Source organism: Chiloscyllium plagiosum, chromosome 4, assembly GCF_004010195.1.
Source record: "Chiloscyllium plagiosum isolate BGI_BamShark_2017 chromosome 4, ASM401019v2, whole genome shotgun sequence".
Classification (NCBI taxonomy): domain Eukaryota; kingdom Metazoa; phylum Chordata; class Chondrichthyes; order Orectolobiformes; family Hemiscylliidae; genus Chiloscyllium; species Chiloscyllium plagiosum.
The window spans coordinates 70,263,199-70,285,143 of record NC_057713.1 but is presented as its reverse complement, the minus strand read 5'-3'; the positions used below and the strand labels follow the sequence as shown (position 1 = coordinate 70,285,143).

The 21,945-nt window shown below is 42.8% G+C and overlaps 1 protein-coding gene across 3 annotated transcripts in view; it reads left to right on the top strand.

Moving 5' to 3' along the window:
- The first annotated feature begins 1,212 nt into the window (after positions 1 to 1,212).
- The window catches only part of LOC122549113 (oxidation resistance protein 1-like), a 477,033-nt gene continuing 456,300 nt past the window's right edge, over positions 1,213 to 21,945 (top strand). The window contains exon 1 of one of the 3 annotated variants that reach the window (XM_043688398.1): positions 1,213 to 1,273. In XM_043688398.1, coding sequence (XP_043544333.1) covers positions 1,240 to 1,273 — 34 coding nt within the window. In that variant the 5' untranslated portion in view covers positions 1,213 to 1,239. Of the gene's footprint in view, positions 1,274 to 1,356; positions 1,480 to 21,945 lie in introns of those variants that run through there. The other 2 variants (XM_043688399.1, XM_043688400.1) reach the window with 2 other exon arrangements.

Below are 21,945 nucleotides of genomic sequence, written 5' to 3'. Positions count from 1 at the left end.
TTCACAGATGGTACTAAAAGAGGTTGGAAAGCTGGCAGTGATGACGAGATAAAGAATTTAAAAATGGATATTGATAAGGTTGGAGAATGGGCCAGAATCTGGCAGATGGAATTTAAGGTTGTCCATTTTGGCTGGAACAACAAAAGGGCAAATTATTATTTTAAATGGGAAGCAGATTCAAAATGTGACAGTGTAAAGGGATCTGGATGTTCTTGTGCATAAATCACAAGAAGTGGGGATGCATGTGCAGCATATAATAAGGGCAAATGGAATCTTGGCATCTACTGCAAAAGAACTGGATTATAAAAGTAAAAAATTGTTGTTACAATTATGTAAGGCTTTGGTGATACCACACCTGGAATATTGTGTCCAGTTCTGGTGTCCAATTGAGGAAGGACATGGCAGCACTGGAGACAGTTCAGAGGAGGTTCACAAGGTTGATTCCAGGGATGAAAGGGTTTTTGCAGGAGGAGTGGTTTAATAGCTTGGCTTGTACTTGCTGGAGTTCAGAATGAGGGGGATCTGACTGAGGTATATCAAATGATAAAGGGGAATGATGAGGTGCATGTATAATAGATGTTCCAGTCTCGAATGACAGGACATAGATATAGAGTGAGAGGAAGGAGGTTCAAAACTGAGATGAGGAGAAACTACTTCTCTCAGTGGGTTGTGTATCTGTGGAATTTACTGTCCCAGACTGCAGAGGAGGCAGAATCAGTCAACTGGTTCAAGAAATAAATGTGTAAGCAGGATAAAGGGATGTGGGGAACAGGCAGCAAAGTGGAATTGAGTCCAGGATAAGATGAGCCATGATCATGTTAAGCGGTGGAATGGGGTCCAGGGGCTGAATTGCCTACTCCCACTCCTTATGTTCGTGGATGTACCTAGAAAATGATCAAAGAACGTTGAGGAAAGGACCATGAGCCGTTTAGGGGAAAGGAGAATGATTGTCACATATAGTTACACACCTATGTATTTAATAGTTCTTGAACTTAACAATTTCTCCTGTCATCATTATGTGGTCATTTATTCCTGTGTTTCAAGCAAGTCTCGAAAAATCGGGGAAATAATGGTAACTTTAAAAACAGGTATCACTGTTGATCTGAAAACCTATCTTCTGTGAGGTATTCATAAAGCAGAAAGCACCCTGGGCAATCTAATCCAGTTTTAGTATTCTAGAGGGCATTGTTTATACTGCATCAGCATTCCAGCTCTGTCTCTGTTAATGACTGGGATTTTATGCTCTCCTTATTACCTGGATTGTTGCAGACAGGTACTTTGATCTTGGCTGTAGCTTAATCCGAGTCCCCCTTTACATTGTTCCGTTTGGTAGCTTCCAGAATGAGAAGGTCAAATTACTGAGCATGTGTGATCTAGTGCCGATCTGTTATGCAGTTGTTGAAGGAGTCAATGTGAAGCGGGCCTTGGATCAGGATTGCGTGTAGGCAGCAAATGCAGTTTCCTCAATACGTTTGGGAAGTAAGTTGCTTTGTTTCTCTGAACGTTGCTATTTTGTGTGATTAGGGTGTGAATTTTATAGGTGCTTTTTTTTACTGCAGTGTGAATGCATTACGTTCATTTTGTTATGGCTGTGAGTTTTCATATCATTTGCCACTTAATATGATATTACGAAAAGCAATTGTTCAGGCAGGAACCGTCCTTGGTGTTGTGGTAATGTAAATAGTGCAGTATAAATGGATGCTGGACCAGCTTTGTGTCAGTATAACTGCAGTACAGTCATACCGAGTCGACTGCTGGGGAAGGTTGCAAAGCTGCTGCAGATGACAACTACTTTGGTGTGATTAGAACTGTCTGTTTTAATTAGGTGGTTGTGGTTGAACAGAGCCTGTGGTTTGTAGTGATATATAGCATCCTAATTCAGAGACCTTTGATCAAGTGAAATATGTTCAGCTATGCATTGACCGAATGTACACAATATGTCCATGAGTACAGAAATCTTTGATCACCAGAAGGGCATACAATATAAGTATTTGATTTTTTAGAGCAAGCCATACAATGGACGAGATTGTGATTGAAATGCCATTTGATTCATAACTGCATGTTTTGGATATTCAAAATATTTTAGCATTTTAATTTTAAATTGTAGGTACTGCCACAATAAGATATTGAAAATGTACATTGGATGTACAGTAGAAACTGTTTCAGACTTATTGAATACTGCAGTACTACCAAAGCATTTAAGATGTGAATAGTTTTATGTGCGATGCAAGACAGTATCTCAAATTACTGCCCAGACTGTGCATGAAGAAAACTAATTAAATGGGGAAACTATTTATGTGGATGTACATATTCAGTGTTTCTAGCATTGTATGTTATTTGAAGGTTTGATTCAATGATCTTATAGAGGTTTATAAAATCATGAGGGGCATGGATAGGGTCTTGTCCCAGGGTAAGGGAGTCCAAAACTAGAGGATATACGTTTAAGGTGAGAGGGAAAAGGTATAAAACTTTTCACTCAGAAGATGCAGTGTGTATGGAATGAGGAAGTAGACATCTGGCTGCTGGAAAACCTTATATGCTCTCCAGAAAAGAAATGCAAACTGTGGCATTGAGTGTTGGTAGATGATTACATTGAGGGACATCTTTGAAAAAAATATATTTCTGTTCTTCAATGCCAATACAAGTATAGTGTGCTGAGAGTTATGGGCAGCAATCAGCTGAAGGCCACTGTTTAAGGTGATTTAATATTGTGTGCTAAAGATTAGTCTCATTCTTAAAATTGGGACCTATTTGAACTTTTTTGTTTACCTATTAACCTAAAATATATATCCTTTTATTTGACAATCAAAATGTAAACAAATGCATGAATAATAATGAATAGCAAGGTAAAACTTGGGCAATTCGATCACTAAGTCACCTGATTTTATTTTGAACATACAATGTAGAACACAGGTCAGGAACAGAGTCTTTGGCCCACTATGTCTGTGTCATCCTTGATGCCATTCACAACTAATCCCATCTGCCTGCGTAAAACATTCATAGTGCATTGGTAAAATTTATTCACTGGACAATTGTGTTTTTAAATTTTGCTTGAATCAAGCATTGTTGTTTTGCTGATTTAGATTTAAGTTCTTTTTGGAGTCTATTTTTAGTGATATGATGAACTACGCAGAGTCATTTATTCTTTTCTTAATTTGATTTACCATGCTGTTGAAGCACTTCACAAAAAGTACACTTGCACACAAGCTGCTGATCAAGTGTGTGTGCAATAATAATTGTCCAATGAAATTATTAACAAATGCCACTGAATTTCTTTTATTCACTGATGAGATGTGAATGCCATTGCCTGGGCCAGCATTCATTGCCTGTCCCTAATTTAGCTTGAGATTTTGGTGGTGAGCTGCCTTGGGGTGATATTGGGAGGTAGTTGCAGAATTTTGACCCAGTGAGGAATGGCAATATCTTTTCAAGTCAGGGTGGTGAGAGGCTTGAGGGGAAACTGTAGTTGGGTGCCTTTCGCACCTATCTGCTGCTGCTCATTCTTTGAGGTGGTGGTGATCCCGAGTTTGGAAGGTGCTGTTGAAGGAGCCTTGGTGGGTTGCTGCAGTACACACTGCTGAAACTAAATGTCAGTGGTGAAAGGAGTAGATGTTGACACTAGTAGATGGAGTGCTGATCAAGTAGGCTGCTTTATTTTGGATGGTGCTGAGTTTTTTGCATTATTGACCTTTAATATGACAGAAATGGTAAAGATGTTTCTTGAGTCTTGGAAGAGAATGATTGGTTTAAAATACTTGGCTTTATTTATTTCTTCTTTGTCTTATGTATTTCTAGGATGAGAAGCATTGCTTTTAAACTTTGCTGTTACAAAATTGTTACATTTTAATGAGTTTGCACCTCCTCAAACTCCATTTTCCAGATGGATTGCGTTATGGAATAGTTCAGTCAATGAAACCTAATGTTCAGTTTCAGCTGAACCACATTATATGAAATTATGGAAAGATTCTTTCAGAGCTTCTTGAGCTTGAAGGGGGAAACTACTACTTAATTTAAGTCATGAAATGTTGATCTGGTACAGAAGGGTTGAGTTGTCTGAGATTGGATTCACAACATATCACAAAGAGAAACTTTAATGTACACCTAACTTGTGTTGTGCCTGGCCCAGGTGTCATAGACGTGTACAACACAAAAATAGATGCTTTAGTCCAACTTATTCATGTCGACCTCCCATACACTAATGTGATCTTTTGTCTCCAGCAAAGTGTTTCATATGATGTGTTAATGCTCATGTTATTCTTGGCACATAAGAAACTGGGCTTGGATATTGAAGTGTTGAAGAGTCCAACAGATATATATTACAACTATTACATTCACAGGTGTATAAGAGTCTGGACTATGTTGAATTATTAAATTACAATTGATCAGCAATGAATAGCATGCAATCTGCTTCTAGTGATCCAGGGTAAAGTGGTTTATGATTCCGTTACGTAACTTTCTTTGATGTAGTGATGATGTCATTGACATGTTTCTTAAAAATGTAGTGACATACTTTATCTCTTAAAGGTAAACTAACAAACCACTGATGCTGGGTGAAGTTAGAAAATGTATTACACTGTGAAACTTTTACTTTGACTACACAATAGTAAAATTTAAATCTTTCAGAACTTAAGGTTTATCAACTTGATGAGCACGATCATACGTAACTTGTTTTGATTTGCTTCAAAACATACAGAGCAACATAAATCAAAACCAAACACTTCTGTGTACCATTTATACATGATGTTAAGTCAAAATTGATCCATCATTATTCTACTCTGCCTCCCGAACTAAATAATAATTTGCCAAACATGTGATCATGAAGATATTGCCTCAGAAAATGACTGTCATTGATCCAAAATGATTACCCCACCTTCTTTGGTCCACAGAAGCTGCCTGATTGATTCCAGCATTTACTGTTTCAACATTAGATCCCTAGAATATCCTTTGTCGAGAAATTAGTTTTTGCATTTTTTTCCTGTTTGGTTCTCACAGGATGCATTGCAATATATGACGGATTTTACTCGAATGTCGTGATCTCCATAGGTTTCTGTCTCTAGTTACATAATACTGTCACACAGTTTCTGTTTGCAGACCGTATAAATGTGACCTGAATCCAGAGTCAAAAGGCCTGCTGTTGGAGAGAAGCAGAATATGACTCCCCAAGGAGAAATTTTCATTCTATTTAACCTGAATATAGCTTTGTGTTTAGATTAGATTAGATTACATTACAGTGTGGAAACAGGCCCTTCGGCCCAACAAGTCCACACCGACCCGCCGAAGCGCGACCCACCCATACCCCTACATTTACCCCTTACCTAACACTACGGGCAATTCACCTAACCTGCACATCTTTGGACTATGGGAGGAAACCGGAGCACCCGGAGGAAACCCATGCAGACACAGGGAGAATGTGCAAACTCCACACAGACAGTCGCCTGAGGCGGGAATTGAACCCGGGTCTCTGGCGCTGTGAGGCAGCAGTGCTAACCACTGTGCCACCGTGCTGCCCGTTTAATGTTAGTGTGAAGTGGAATCACAACTATTGGTCAAACAGATTAAATTATGTCATCCAATTCTTTCATGGAATTCCATTTTAAATAGAGGTTTATCTTCAAAATATCTTCACTATTTACAACGGAACTTGCTGAACATATTCACAGCTGCACAGGGCTTGTGAAACAGTTTTTCTGGTATCTGTTGAATGGCAAGCAGTCACTAGTGGGCTACTGCAGGATCGGTATTAGGACCTCAGCACTTTGCAATGTATGTTAATGATTTAGATGAGAGAACTAGCTGTAATATCTCAAAGTTTGCAGATGACAAAGCTGATTTGAAAGGTGAGCTGTGAGGAGGATGCAGAGGTGTTGCAGGGTGATTTGGATAGGCTGATTGAGTGGACAAATGCATGGCAGATGGGGATAATGTGGATAAATATGACGTTGGCTACTTTGGTAGCAAAAATAGGAAAGGCAGATTATTATTTGATGGCTGTAATTTGAGAGAGGGAAATGTTCAAAAAGGCCTCTGTGTCCTCGTGTCCCAGTTGTTGAAACTATGTATGCAGGTATAGCAGGCAGTTAAGAAGGAAAAAGTGAGGTCTGCAGATGCAGGAGAGTCAGAGTCAGAGTCAAAGTGTGGCACTGGAAAAACACAGTAGGTCAGGCAGCATCCGAAGAGCAGGACAGTCAAGGTCCAAGGCCCAAAAGATCATTTCACATCAGGCGAAGATTTTCCTGTACATCCACCTCATGTACTGTGTCCATTGCACTCAATGTGGTCTCCTCTATATCGGGGAGACAGGACACTAACTCACAGCGCAGTTCAGAGAATATCTCTGGGGAACACACACCAAACAACCACATCGCCCTGTGGTGACTGCTTCAACTGTCCCATGGACATGCCAGTTCTGGGCCTTCACCACCACCAAATCCAAGCCACCTGCCGACTGGAGGAAGAACCCTACAACCACATAGCATCTTCTTCCTCAGAACCCTACAACCACATGGCATCTTCTTCCTCAGAACCCTACAACCACATGGCATCTTCTTCCTCAGAACCCTACAACCACATGGCATCAGCACAACTTCACTAGTTTCCAAATCTCCCCTCCCCACAGCTCATCCCAGATCCTACACAACCACATCGCCCTGTGGTGACTGCTTCAACTGTCCCATGGACATGCCAGTTCTGGGCCTCCACCACCACCAAATCCAAGCCACCTGCCGACTGGAGGAAGAACCCTACAACCACATGGCATCAGCACAACTTCACTAGTTTCCAAATCTCCCCTCCCCACAGCTCATCCCAGATCCTACCCTTCAACTCGGTACGGCCGTCTAGACCTGTCCTACATGTCCATCGTCCTTCCCACCTATCCGCTCCACCCTCACCACTGACCTATCACACTTACTCCCCAGCTGCATCCTATTACCTTCCCACCTACCTTCACCACCTCCTCCCCCCCGCTAGGCAGTAAAGAGGACAGACTGTTTGTTGGCCTCGAGTGTGAAGATTTGTGTACAGGAACGTGGATATCTTGCTGTAATTATTATGATTTTACGATTCTATGCTTTTCTGACAAGACAGGTTTGATTTGGAAGGACATTTCCTGTGGTGGGTAAGTACAGAACCATGGGTCATAGTTTAAACATTTTTTCACTCAGACTGGTGAGCTTTTGAAATTCATTACCATAGTAATTGATTGAGGCCAAAACATTGTCTATTTTTTTTCAAGAACGAGGTGTATATCAACCTTGTGGTTAAAAGGATCAAAGGATATGGTGGAGGGCTGTATTAGAGTTTTGAGCTCAATGATCAGTCATAATCATGATGATCCAGGAGTCAAATGGTCTATTCCTACTCTTATCTTCTATATTTCGAAGATCCCAAAATGTGTTTACGCAACAGTAAGTTGACAGATCCCAACACATCAGGTATCCGGTTGTGTGCAGTTTGTACAGTAAGATTAACAGCTGCAGTGTCTTCGTGAGAAGGTGCTGGGTGGTGACAAGGGAGATTGGGTACAAAAATGCAATGAACTTAGGCAATTCAACTTCACAGCCAACAGAAAGACAACAATGGAGTGTGTGACCTGTCTTTGCTCATGCTATTTTGCGCTCCTCATTGCGCTCCTCATCTTTATTAATTGCTCTCTTTGGTCTCCTTTTCATCCAACAGTATGACAAAAAAGACAAAATTACTGCTATTTCTAGGATCTTCCAGTGTACAAGCCATAACTTCCATAGTTAAGACCCAGCCCCACACCCTTTAATATGCATCAAAGGAACTAGCTTGCACACTGTGCTCTCAGGAAACCTGACTGTGTCTCTGAAAGGAAAGTTGACTCTCTGCTTTCAGAGAGAGACTTTGAAATTTTGGTGAATGGGGTGCTCAAGAGGAGGGCCATCTTCTACCCAGTAGATCACCAGAGGAGGACAAAGCACTAAACACAGCAAGTCTGGACATGATAGCGATTGGGTCAGCGTTGTCTCCAGCGCCAGATAGAATCCAGAGCAGGGTAGAAAAGAGGTCAGTGATCTTCTGTGCTCTGCAAGGTAAAATGCCAAGATCCTCTGTTTGCTACTTCACACTGACCTTTAACTCTGCCACTACACAAAATCTTCACCAGTATTGGTGGACTGCCAAATTATTGCATGCAGCATTCTCACTCCTCAGTGACTCTCATTTATTTCATCTTCCAAAACCACTAACCTTGCTTGCCTCTGGGTAAAAAAGCAATGCAGTTCAAAGGCTGCAGCCTCACAGTAAGTGCATTGAGTTAGCATTAGGAAATGAGGCTAAAAGTCATGAGAAGGATCCCATGTAGAAATGGGAGATAGCTTGAAATCTCTGTGTGCAAAGCAATTTGGCAGGAGCAAGTCAAAGGTGTCCCTGACTCCAAAGTGAAGGGCTGAGTTGAATTACAAAATCAGCCATAGGAAAAGTGGACATTTCTCAGATCAGAGGAAAAGTTGCAAGTGGTATTCCCCAAGGATTGGCATTGGAACCTTGCTTTTTCTGATTGTATAGAAATTATTTGGAATTGGATGTTGAGGGCACAATCTCCAAATTTGCAGATGAGAGGAAGAAAATGAGAATAGTCAATTGTGATGATGATGCCAAACAACTTCAGAGGTTCATGGACAAATTGAACAAATAGACAGACACCTGACAGATGAATTTCAATGCAGAGAATTGTAAGTTTAAAGCATTTTGGTAGAAGTAACACAGAAAGACAACATAGGCTCATTTTTGAGGGGATTATGGGAGCAGAGGAACCTGAGGGGTTATTGTTAATGATTCTTGCCACTCCTTGAGCTAAGCTGTTACAGTACAGTACAACACTTGCATTTATGTGGAAAATCACTTGCATGTGTCCTGTGCATAAAAAGCAGAACAAATCCAGCACAGTCATTTACTGCCCCCATCGGTCTACTCTCAGTAATCAGTAAAGTGATGGAAGGTGTCATCAGCAGTGCTATCAAGTAGCACCTGCTCAGCAATAACTTGCTCATTGATGCCCAGTTTGCGTTCTGCCAGGGACACTCCGCTCCTGACCTCATGACAACCTTGGTTCAAACTAGCACAAAAGAGGTAAATTCCAGAAGTGAGAGTAGCAGCACTCAGTTTCAAGGCCACATTCAACTGAGTGTGGCATCAAGCAGCCATTGCAAAATGATACATTGAGCAAGGTTCATAGTTCCTTGAAAGTAGAGTTGAAGGACATGGCAGTGATGAATTGCCTTTATTGGTCAGTGCATTCAGTGTGGGAGTTGGGAGATCATATTGTGGCTCTACAGGACATTGGTTAGACCATTTTTGGAATACTGCATTCAATTCTGGTCTCCTTGCAATAGCAAGAATGTTGTGAACCTTGAGAAAGTTCATAAAAGGGTGGTGCGAGGGCTGGAGGGTTTGAGCTATAGGGAGAGGCCAAATAAACTGGGGCTGTTTTCCCTGGAGTGTCGGAGGCTGAGAGGTGACCTTCTAGAAGTTTATAAGATCATGAGGGGTGTGGATAGGGTGAATAGTCAAGGTAATTTCCCCAGGATAGGGAAGTCCAAAACTAGAGAGCATAGGTTTAAGGTGAGGGGAAAGACTTCAAAGGGATCTAAGGAGCAACTTTTTCACGCAGTGGGTAGTACGTGTATGGAATGAGCTGCCAGAGGAAAAAGCTAGTACCATTACAACATTTAAAAGGCATCTGGATGGTAGATGAATAGGAAGAGTTTAGAGGGATATGGACAAATGGGACTAGATGTATATGGGATATCTGGTTGGTTTGAACTAGCGGACTGAAGGATATGTTTTCATTCTGTATACCTCTATGCCTCCATGATTCTAAGTGAAGATGAAAAGTATTGTCTCTAAGAGCAGTCAGAGATTAATATACTGGTAGTTGAAAGCCATAGGAAATGCTATCCTCCTGTTACTAGATGTTACAGTTCAGGTTTCATCACTTGGCAGATTTAATTAAACATCTTTGTGAAGCAAAGATGCCTTGTTCTTGTTGAAGTTAAGATGCCAGGAGTTGTTCCTCAAAGACTTTTGTGAGTTGTGGCCTTCAACAGTAAACCTGGACGCAGTTCAAACTCCCTTCAAACATTATTTTTCGGGGTGAAGTCCTGCATTCTGTTCAATGTCATGGTGTTGTTATATTTGGCTGTGCAAACTTGTGCTGCATTAAGACAGGGATAGATTTGTTTATATTTTTAAAAATTAATTCTGGGCCAACATTTTGTCCCATACCTAATTTCTTTGGAGAAGGAACTGGTCAGTTGCCTTGTTAAATCACTGCCATTCATGTTCTGTAGGTAGGTGCACAATGCTGTTGGGGAAAGCATTCCAGGAGTTTGACCCAGCGAACTCCTGGGTGATACATTTTGATGGGGAAAGTGAGGACTGCAGATGCTGGAGATCAGAGTTGAATAATGTGGTGCTGGAAAAGCACAACAGGTCAGGCAACATCCAAGGAGCAGGAGAATTGACGTTTCTGGCATAAGGGAATAGGGGAGGTGGGAGGAGAGAAGGGACTGAGAGATAAATAGGAGGGGGTGTGGGGCTCAAGGAAGATAGCTGGAAGGTGATAGGTAGATGGCGTTCTTCTTCCAGGCATTAGGTGGCTAGGATTTGGCGGTGGAGAAGGACAAGAGCTTGCATGTCTTTGGCGGCGTGGGAGGGGGAGTTGAGTGGTCAGCCACAGGACAGTGGGGTTGTTTGGTGCATGTGTACGAGATATGTTCTCTGAAATGTTTTGCGGGTTGGCATCCTATCTCCCCAATGTAGAAGAGATCGCATCAAGAGCAACAGACCTAGTAGATGAGGTGTTTGAATGTGCAGGAAAATCTCTTTTTTGGAAGTGGAAGGATCATTTGGCGCCTTAGATGGAGGTGAGGGGGGAGGTGCACAGGTTTTACACCTCTTACAGTGGCAAGGGAAGGTGCTGGAACTGGGGTGTGTGTGGAGGGGGGGGAGGAGGAATGTATCTGTGGTGGTGGGGGCTGATTGTAAGTGGCGGAAATGATGGAAGATGATGCGCTGTAACCAGAGGTTGGCAGGGTGGACCGACTCAACACGGACATCTACTTCCAACCTGCCAAACTCCCACAGCTACCTGGACTACATCTCCCACACCAAACACTATCCTTTACTCCCAATTCCTCCCCCTCTGCTGTAACTTCTCCCAAGAGGAGCAATTTTACTCCAGAACATTCCAGATAGCCTCCTATTTCAAGGCCCGCAATTTCTCCTTCCATGTGGTCAAAAATACCCTCCAGTGTATCTCCTCCACTTCCCACACCTCAACCCCTTGAACCTCCCTGGCCCTCACCTTCCATCCCATCGTCCTCTGCCATTTCAGATCCCATCACCAGAGCGATACTTCCCTCCCCACTCCTTTTATCATTCCACAGAGACCATTCCCTCTGTGACTCCCTCATTAGGTTCACATTCCCCACCATCCCATCCTCCCCTCCCAGCATCTTCCCTTGCCGTCGCAGAAGGTGGTAGAACCTGCACCCACACCTCCCCACTCACCTCCATTAAAGGCCCCAAGGGATCCTTTCACACCCTCTAGAAATTTTCCTGCAGATCCAAACATCTCATCTACTGTTTCACCCTCCCCTCTGGCCTATCACAATCAATCCCCCACCTGCATCTACGTATTTCCTTCCCAGCTACCTTACTCCCCAGCCCCACGACCCCTCCTATTTATCTCTCAGCTTACCACAAACCCCCTGCCGCCACCTTACATTCCTGATGAAGGGCTTATACCCGAAACATTGATTTTCCTGCTCCTTGGATGCTACCTGACCTCCTGTGTTTTTCCAGCGCCACACTTTTCGACTAATGTATTTCCAAGTCAGATAGTGTGTCACTTGGAAGCGAGCTTGCAGTGGTGGTGTGTGTTGTCTAGTTCCTCGTACTGGCAACTCTGACCAGAATGATATGAATTAATTTGTGCTGGTGTCCCACAATGCGAAAGCAGTTAAATCAACATGAACACAAGCTAGACCAATCCAAAACAGTCCCAACTTTACTTGACACAAAATTGCAATAATCTTTAATCTAAACATACTATCCCTAATCCTATTTGGCCTTTTAAGGTTACAAAACTTCCCTAGTCTCATGGAAATTTATGCAGTTGCTCTCTCTGTGCCTTTATCCCTCGATATGTGAAGCTTTTCTTCATCTCCCTCTGGATGGCCAGCTGGTCTCTACCTCATTCCATGCTGTTCTCCTTGGAAAGCCGAACCCTGTTTTGAAACCTTGTAGATGGTACTCTGAAACTTTCTATAGTTCTGGCCATAGAAGATGATACACTTAATAGTTTGAAACAAGTCAATTATTTAGATGGCATGATGAGGAAATGCTGGTGTTGGACTGGAGTGGGGCAAAGTTAAAAATCACACAACACTTGGTTCTTGTCCAACAGGTTTACTCGTAGATTACTAACTTGGCCAAACAGCAAGGGATGCTGGGTACATTGGCCAAGTAAGCTCTAAAATCACAAGAACCCACACACCAGACACAGCATCTAGGTTCTAATGGCATTAGCATAATGGAAAAGGCAACAGTTATATCAGAAGAACAAAGCTGTACACAGTCTGATATGTTTGAGGAGAAAGTGAGGTCTGCAGATGCTGGAGATCAGAGCTGAAATGTGTTGCTGGAAAAGCGCAGCAGGTCAGGATTCCTGAAGAAGGGCTTATGCCCGAAACGTAGATTCTCCTGTTCCCTGGATGCTGCCTGACCTGCTGCGCTTTTCCAGCAACACATTTTCAGCACAGTCTGATATGGACAGTATCAAAATTTTACTTAATACTGAATTATGCCGTTAATAGTTTTAACTGCGATTTCTCTATGTTGCTCATTATAAATATCACCAAGATCCTTTTTGGTGCAGTCTGTGTCGCCTTCACCAATGAGCATTATAGATACAGTCAGAAAGATCTACAGCACATAAAGAAGATCCCTTTGGCCCATCATGTCCACGCTAGTCAAAACAACTACCTAATCTTTTATTCTAATTCTATTCACCTGCACTTGGCCCATAGTCTTTCATCACAAGTGCACATCTAAAGACCTAATGTTACGATGGTTTCTATCTCTACCGACCTTACAGGCAGTGAATTCCAGACTCCCACCACCCTCAGGGTGAGAAGTTATTCCTCACATGGCCTATAAACGTTCTGCCCCATTTTACCTCTCAGCACCTGGTCATCGATTCCTCCATTAACAGGAAAGTGCCTTTCTGTCTACTCAGTATAAACCCCTCAAACTTTTATTCATTTCAATCACGTTCACTCTCAATTTCTTCTGCTCGAAGGAAAGCAATCCCAGTTTAACAAACTCTATTCATAACTGAAAGTCTCCAGCCCAAGCAATACCCTAGTAAATCTATCCATTTTCTTCATTGCTATTACATCCCGTCAAAATATGGATTACAGGACTGCATACAATATTCTACAGTTCCAATATAACCTCCCTGCTCTTAAAACCAATGTCTCGACTCATAAAACCAAGAATCCATATGCATTCTTAATCATTTTATCGACTTGTCATGATATCTTATGGGACTGGTATACATGGACAGCAAGGTCACTCTGAATCTCTGTACTTCCTGGGCTCCTACCATTCAAAGTGTACACCTTGCCTTGCTAATCATCCCAAAAATGTATCACCTCACACTTTTCAGAATTAAATTCTATTTGTTCCTATTCTGTCCATCTGACTAGCCTGTATGTATCATCCTATAATCTAAAGATTTCCTCTTCAATATTTGCCACACCATCAATTTTCATGTCATCTGCAAACTTGCTGATTACACCTCTTGTGCTCATTTCTAGATCATCATGTATACAACAAATAGTAAGGGACCCAGAACTGACCCCTTGGTATACTGCGGTATCCAAACTTCCAGTCACAAAAATACCCTTTGACCACACTGAGCAAATTTTATATTCAGTTTGCTAAATTGCCTTCAAACCCATGGGCACTTAGCTCCTTAACAATTTGCAATGAAAGATTTTGTCAAAAGCCTTACTGAGATCCATGGAGACGATGAGAAAGTGAGGACTGCAGATGCTGAAGATAGGAGTGTAAAAGTGTGGCACTGACAAAGCACAGAGGGTTAGGCAGCATTCGAGATGCTGGAGAATTGATGTTTTGGGCATAAGCCCTTCAGGAATGTGGAGGGAGGGGGTTGAGAGATAAATAGGTGGGATTGGGCTGGGGGGAAGGTAGCTGGGAAGGTGATAGGTAGATGCAGGTGCGGGTTGATGATAGGTCAGAGGGGAGGGTGGAGTGGATAGATGGGAAGGAAGATAAGCAGGCAGGACGGATGTTCAAGATGGTGGTGCTGAGGTGGATGATTGGATCTAGGATGAGGTGGGGGGATGAGAGATGAGGGAACTGGTGAAATCGACAGTGATGCCATGTGGTTGGAGGATTCCCAAGGTGGAAGATGAGGTATTCTTCCTCCAGCCATTAGGTGGGTTGGGTTTGGCGGTGGAGGAGGCCCAGGACTTGCATGTGGGAGTGGGGGTGGGACAGGGAGTTGAAATGGTTGGTCACAGGGCAGAAGGGTTGTTTGGGGCGTGTGTTCCAGAGATGTACCCTGAAACGTTCTGCCAGTTGGCGTCCTGTCCTTCCCAGTGTAGAGGAGAGTACATCGAGAGCCATTGACGCAGTAGATGAGGTGTTTGGATGTGCCGGATGTGGAAGGATCCTTTGGGTCTAACGATGGAGGTGATGGAGGATGTGTGAGCGCAGGTTTTTCAGCTCTTGCGATGGCAAAGGTAGGTGCTGGGAGGGAAGGGGTTGTTGGTGGGGGGCATGGACCTCACAAGGGAGTCACTGAGGGAATGGACTCTACAGAGTACTGATAGGGAAATATATCTCTGGTGATGGGGTCTAATTGAATGCAGCGGAAATGGTGGAGGATAATGCGCTCACTGAGTGCAGAGAATAGTGTGGTGGAAAGTGAGGACCAGGGGTTTCTATCCTATTGCGGTTTGATCGGTGGTGTTCAAGGGTGGAGGTGTGGGAAGTGAAGGAGATGCACTAGAAGGCATTGTTGATCACATGGGATGGGAAATTGCGGTTCTTAAAGTAGGAGGCCATCTGGAAGTGGAATTATTCCACCTGGGAGCAAAGATGGCAGAGGCAGAGGAATTGGGAGTAAGGGATAGCTTTTTTACACGAGGAGGTGTGGAAGGAGGTGTAGTCCAGGTAGCTGTGGGAGTCAGTTGGTTTGAAGTGGATGTCCATATTGAGTTGGTCTATGGAGATGGAGAGGTCTAGTGAGGCGTCGGAGACGGTCCAGGTGAACTTGAGATCAGGGTGGAAGGTGTTTGTGAAGTTGATGAAAATTCAACCTCCTTGTGGAAGCACAATGTGGTGCTGATACAGTCATCATGTGGCAGGGATAAAGATGGGGAATGGTGCCAGAAGATGGACTGTTCCACGTATCTGCTGAAGAGGCAGGCATAGCTCAGGCCCATGTGGGTGCCCATGGCTACCCCTTTTGTTGTGGGTGGCACGGTGGCACAGTGGTTAGCACTGCTGCCTCACAGCGCCAGAGACCTGGGTTCAATTTCTGCCTCAGGCGACTGACTGTGTGGAGTTTGCACATTCTCCCCGTGTCTGTGTGGGTTTCCTCCGGGTGCTCCGGTTTCCTCCCACAGTCCAAAGATGTGCAGGTCAGGTGAATTGGCCATGCTAAATTGTCCGTAGTGTTAGGTAAGGGGTAAATGTAGGGGTATGGTTGGTTTGTGCTTCGGCGGGTCGGTGTGGACTTGTTGGGCCGAAGGGCCTGTTTCCACACTGTAAAGTAATCTAATCTAATCTAAAATGGGAGGATTCGAAGGAGAAATTGTTGAGGGTGAGAACCAGTTCTGCTAATCGAATCAGAGTGTTGGTGGAGGGCCATTTTTTGGGTCAGCGAGAGAGGAAGAATTGGAGGCCTTTGCAATGGCGGATGGAAGTCTACAGGGACTGGATGTCAGTGGTGAAGTTGAGGCATTGGGCACTGGGGAAACTAAAGTCATCAAGGAGATGGAGGGCATGGGTGGTGTCCTGAATGTAGCGAGTTCCTGGACCAAGGGGGACAGGACGGTGTCAAGATATGAGGAGATAAATTAGATTGGGCAGGTGCAGGTGGAGATGATGGGTCGATCGGGGCAGTCAGGTTTGTGAATTTTGTGAGGTAGAACGGGTGGTGCAGGTTTCCAGGAGTATGAGATTGGAAGCTGTGGATAGGAGATCTCCTGATGTGATGAGGTTGTGGATGGTCTGGGAGGTGATGGTTTAGCGATGGAAGGTGAGGTTGTGGTTGAGACTAGATCAACTGCTTTACACCTATCAACGTGCTTAGCATTTTCTCCCTGTCAAAGCCATGTAATTGGACATGCCTCTACCACTTCCTCTGGCAGCTCGTTCCATATATGCACCATCCACTGTGTAAAAAAGTTGTCCCTCCAGTCCTTTTTAAATCTTTCCCCTCTAGTTTTAGACTGTACTACCCAGTGGGAAAGGTCTTGGCTATTCACTTTATCTAGGGACACTAGTTCAATTCCTGCCTTGGAGGACTGTCTGTGTGGAGTTTGCACATTCTCCCCGTGTCTGTGTGGGTTTCCTCTGGGTGCTCCGGTTTCCTTCCACAATCCAAAGATGTGCAGGTTAGGTGAATTGGCCATGATAAATTGCCCGTACTGTTAGGTGCATTAGTCAGAGGGAGGTGGGTCTGGGTGGGTTACTCTTCGGGACTTGTTGGGGCAAAGGGCCTGTTTCCACACTGTAGGGAATCTAATCTAATTTAATCATAACCTTCACTCTTCACTGTAATACTGAATTTGCTTCCTATGTTCTCATCCAAATTGTTTGTATACATGATGAACAACAACGGACCGAGCATTGATCCTTGCAACACACCCCTGGTCACAGGCCTTCAGTATGAAAAACAATCCTGGACCACTAGCGCTTCTCTCCTAATATCAAGCCAATAATGTATCTAATTGGCTAACTCTCCCTGGCTCCCATATGATGTAACCTTACTAACTAATCAACCATGTGGTACCTTTTTGAAAGCTTTGCTAAAATCCATTTGGACATCTAAATTCTTCATCACCTCTTCTTCAAAAAACTCAATCAAATTTGTGAGACATAATTATCATGCATAAAGCCATGCTGACTATCTCTAATCAGTCCTTACTTTTCCAAACACATGCATAAACAGTCTCTCAGAATCCCCACCATCAACTTACCCACCATTGAAGTTGGGCTTACCAGTCTGTCACTCCTTGACTTTTCCTTGCAGCTTTTCTTAAATGTAGACACAACATCAGCCACTCTTCAGTCTTCCAGCACCTACCCTGTAGCTGCTAGGGATCCTGCAATTTCTGTTCTAGTTTCTCACCATGTCTTGAGATACACTTTATCAAGTCCTGGGGATTTATCTACCTTTTATGCTTTTGAAGACAACCTCCAGTGCCTCCTCTTCTGTAATGTGAACTCTTTTCAAGGCACTACTATTTACTTCCCTCGGTTTCCTAGCTTCCGTTTCTTTCTCCGTGGTAAATACTGAAGTGATCTTTAAGGGGCCCTCCTCTCACTAGTTCCTCTCTTGCCCTGAATATACTTGTAGAATCTCTTTAGATTCTCCTTACCTGACCTGCCAAAGCTTTCTCATGTCACCTTTTTTGAGTCCTGATATCCCTCTTAAGTATACTCCTCTGCCCCTATACTTCTCTAGGTATTTACTTGATCCCAGCTGCCTATACCTAATATATACATTATTTTTCTTGACTCGAGTCTCTATCTCCAATCATCCAGTGTGTCTGACTCCTGCCAGAGAACATAGGAAGCAAATTCAGTATTACAGTGAAGAGTGAAGGTTATGATTAAATTAGATTAGATTCCCTACAGTTTTAGGGAACATGTTGGCTCTGAACTCTTGATATTTCATGTTTGAAAGCCTCCCATTTGCTAGATGTCCTTTTACCTGGGACTGACGTACCAATCAACTTTTGAATGTTCCTGCCTAATACCACCAAAATTGGTCATGCCCCAATTTAGAACTTTAGCTTGTGGATCAGACCTATCCTTTTCCATAACTATTTTAAAACTAATAGAAATATGATCACTGGTCCCAAAGTGCTTCCCCACTGACACCCCAGTCACTTGTTCTACCTTAGTTCCGAAGAGGATGTTGAGTTTTGCCCCTTCTCGAACAGGACCAGCTACATATTGATTTAGATTTTTTTCCCTGCAACACTTAACAAATTCCTGCACATCCAAGCCCTTAACATTATGATCGTCCCAGTCTTTGTTTGGAAAGTTAAAATTCCCTATTATTTTTACAGCTATCTCCCTACATATTTGCTCCACGATTTCCTGCTGAGTACTGGGGTAGCGGGAGGCATAGTACAATCCCATCAAGTTGATCACCCTCTTATTTCTCAGTTCTACCCATATAGCCTAACTCGATCCCTCACGGATAAGTGAAGTACATGTTTTGAACGTGTTCGAAATGCCACTCTCATTAAAAACAAGCCATTGAGGGCTGTTGATCCTGTTTACAAAATATAGCTACTCAAATAATAAATCCTCAACAATTATAAAGTGTTCTTGCTATCGTCTACCTCCTCACCCACCTTGGACAGCTTGCTGCTTCACATTGCTGTGATCAGCATTCCAGCCTTGCTTCCAGCAGTCTCAACCCTTGTCATTGCAGGTTGTAATTGTGTTGTAACTCATGGACAGGATCTGTTTGTGTGCTTCTACATTCATATCTCATCCGGGTACCCCTTACTCCATCACTGTTGATCACACTAAGCCCAATTTGAAACTGTGCTCTTCTATCACTGGATTGCAAGGTTCTTCTCCTTCCATGCCAACTTCATACTACAGCATATTGAGCTTGAACTGGAGAGATTCAGCACAAAAGTATCAACAGAAAGTGTTCACTAAGGACCATCTTACTGTTAACAAACTGCAAACCAGCCACAACTTGCTCTGCCATATCTTGTGTTGATTTATTGATATCCAGTTTCTGATTGTGTTCTAAGTCTTTTTAAAATATTCTTTTCTACTTTAAGCAGTGGATAAAAATTGTAAACATTTACTGCATCAGCTTTCGCAGTAAGTATCCAATATGAACAATCTACCAATCTCCATCCCCAGTTGTTCAAATTCCCAGGTAAATAAAGTGTAGGTTTGCTCAGTGAGCTGGAAGGTTCATTTTCAGACGTTTCGTCAACATACTAGGTAATCTCTTCAGTGAGCGTCCGGATGAAGCACTACTGATGATTTCTGCTTTCTATTTAAGAACCCTGATATCGGAGATCCCATGGGTGTTCTGTTGGTTTGTCTGTAGGTTTTGTTGTTGAAGGTGAAGTGGGTGGTAAGGCATAGGTCTGCTAGCTTGACGATACTGTCCTTGCTGATGAAGTTGGTGGTGTTTGGTGTATGTGTCGTTGGGTCTTCTAATAGTGTAGTCAGTGTTTCCTTGGTCAGGTTGATGTTGATTGATGTGAGCAGGGCTGTTAGAATAGGAAATGACATCACCACAGGAAATGACATCACCAACCCAAAGAAACCCAAACATATAAATAGAAAGCAGGAATCATCAGCAGTGCTTTGTCCGGAGGCTCAATGAAGATGTCACCTAGTATGGTGATGAAATGTCTGAAAATGAACCTTCCAACTCAGCGAGCAAACCTACACCCAGAACCTCAACCTGAACTACAAATCTTCTCAAAACATGCTAAATAAAGTGCTCTACTCCTGGGATACTGAGTGCTCTTTTACTAAATCAGCATTTCTGAATCAGGTGACCTGACAAAGGAGCAGTGTTCTGAAAGCTTGTGATTTCAAATAAACATGTTGGACTATAACCTGGTATCATGTAACTTCCGACTTTGTCTATCCCATTCCAACACCGGTCATCTCGACGTCATGAAATAACTTGGAGACCATTGTGAAGTTTTCGATAAATTGTGGAAGCTTTTAGTGTTATTTACAATTTTACTATCTTGGTTCAAAAGGTAAAATATGTTTTTAAATCTATCTAGATTTCAGTGAATCCCTTGGAAAGATATATTGTCAGCAATTGATTTGAACTAACAAGCATCTTGAGACAAGAGCAGAATATGAGCATCATAATTCTTCCAGCTTTTAATTCTCTGCACTTATATCATATGCTGATTCAAATTTTGCTATGCTTAATCAAACACTTCCTTACACTGATTGGAAAGTGAATCAAATGTGAATTAAAACCATTTTAATTCATTGATTCGCTAATCCAGCAGTGGTAATGGTAATGTTAATGGTAATTTTTACCACTAACATGACTGGAGCTTTCACCCTTCATTGAATTCTGTTACTGCCCTTGTTCTTATAGACTATATCGATCAATTAAAGTAATGCACAAAGTTGGCATATATTAAATGCAGAATCTGTGCTTATATTCAAAATTAAAAAGCAACATTAATCATCAGTTTTCAGACTCGTATGAGACCTTATTAAAGACCTTCTGAAAACCAAATGCACCACATCTACAGGTTTTCTTTTGTCTATACTGCAAGTAACAATCTCAAAAAGATTTGGAAACCATGGTTTCCTTTCATTAAACCCATGTGGCCTCTGTCCATTTATTACATCCTTTATAATAGATTCTAACATATCCCTTACTAGTGATCTTAAACTGACAGGTGTGCAATTCTCCATTCTTCCTATCAGATTCGTAGTTAGTACTATTTCCCAATCAGAATGAGCAGTTCCAGAATCTATAAAATTTTGCATCCTCACTTATCAGTATATCCACAACCTGTGCTGACCCCTTCATCAATCTATTGAGATCTAGCTTATCTAGTCCAGGGGGTTTATCATCATTTAATCCAGTTAACTTTTCAAGTACATACCCTTTGCTAATACTGATTTCTTTCAGCTCCCCAGTTCCTGAAGTCCCTTGGTCACCTAGCATTTCTGGAAAATTCTGTACATCATCTTTTGAAGAAACTATTCACGATTTCCCTGTTCTCCACTGTAAGGTATCTGGATAACTGGAGTTCTTTCTGGGCAAGGTGGGACCTCCTATAAACAGGATGGTCTACACCTGAACCTGAGGGGCACCAGTATCCTTGGGGGGAAATTTGCTAGTGCTCTTGGGGGGGGTTTAAACTAACTCTGCAGGGGCATGGGAACCTAGACTGTAGCTTTAGGATGCAGGACCTGAAGTGTAGGGAGGTTGGGAACATGGCATCAATCTCAAAGGAGGGTGCCTGTAAACAGGAAAGTGGCTTGAAGTGTGTATACTTCAATGCAAGAAGTATACGAAATAAGGTAGGAAATCTAAAGGTAATCCAAGGTAATCGAAAAAAAAAACTTGCAGCGTGGGTTGGTACCTGGGATTTCGATGTTGTGGCTATTACGGAGACATGGGTAGAACAGGGACAGGATTGGCTGTTGCAGGTTCCAGGGTTTAAATGTTTTAGTAGGGTCAGAGGTGGGGGTAAAAGAGAGGGAGGTGTGGCATTGCTTGTCAAAGATAGTATTACAGCGGTGGAAAGGACGATGGATGAAGACTCGCCATCAGAGGTAGTTTGGGCTGAGGTTAGGAATAGGAAAGGTGAGCTCACCCTGTTAGAAGTTATTTACAGGCCTCCTAATAGTCCTAGAAACGTAGAAGAAAGGATTGCGAGGATGATTCAAGACAAGAGTGAAAGTAATAGGGTGGTTGTTATGGGGACTTTAACTTTCCTGATATTGATTGGGAAAGCTATAGCTCAAGTTCGTTAGATGGGTCAGTGTTTGTTCAATGTGTCCAGGAGAGTTTCCTGACACAATATGTAGACAGGCCAACAAGAGGTGAGGCCATACTGGATTTGGTTCTGGGTAACGAACCAGGCCAGGTGTTAGAATTAGAGGTACGTGAGCACTTTGGGG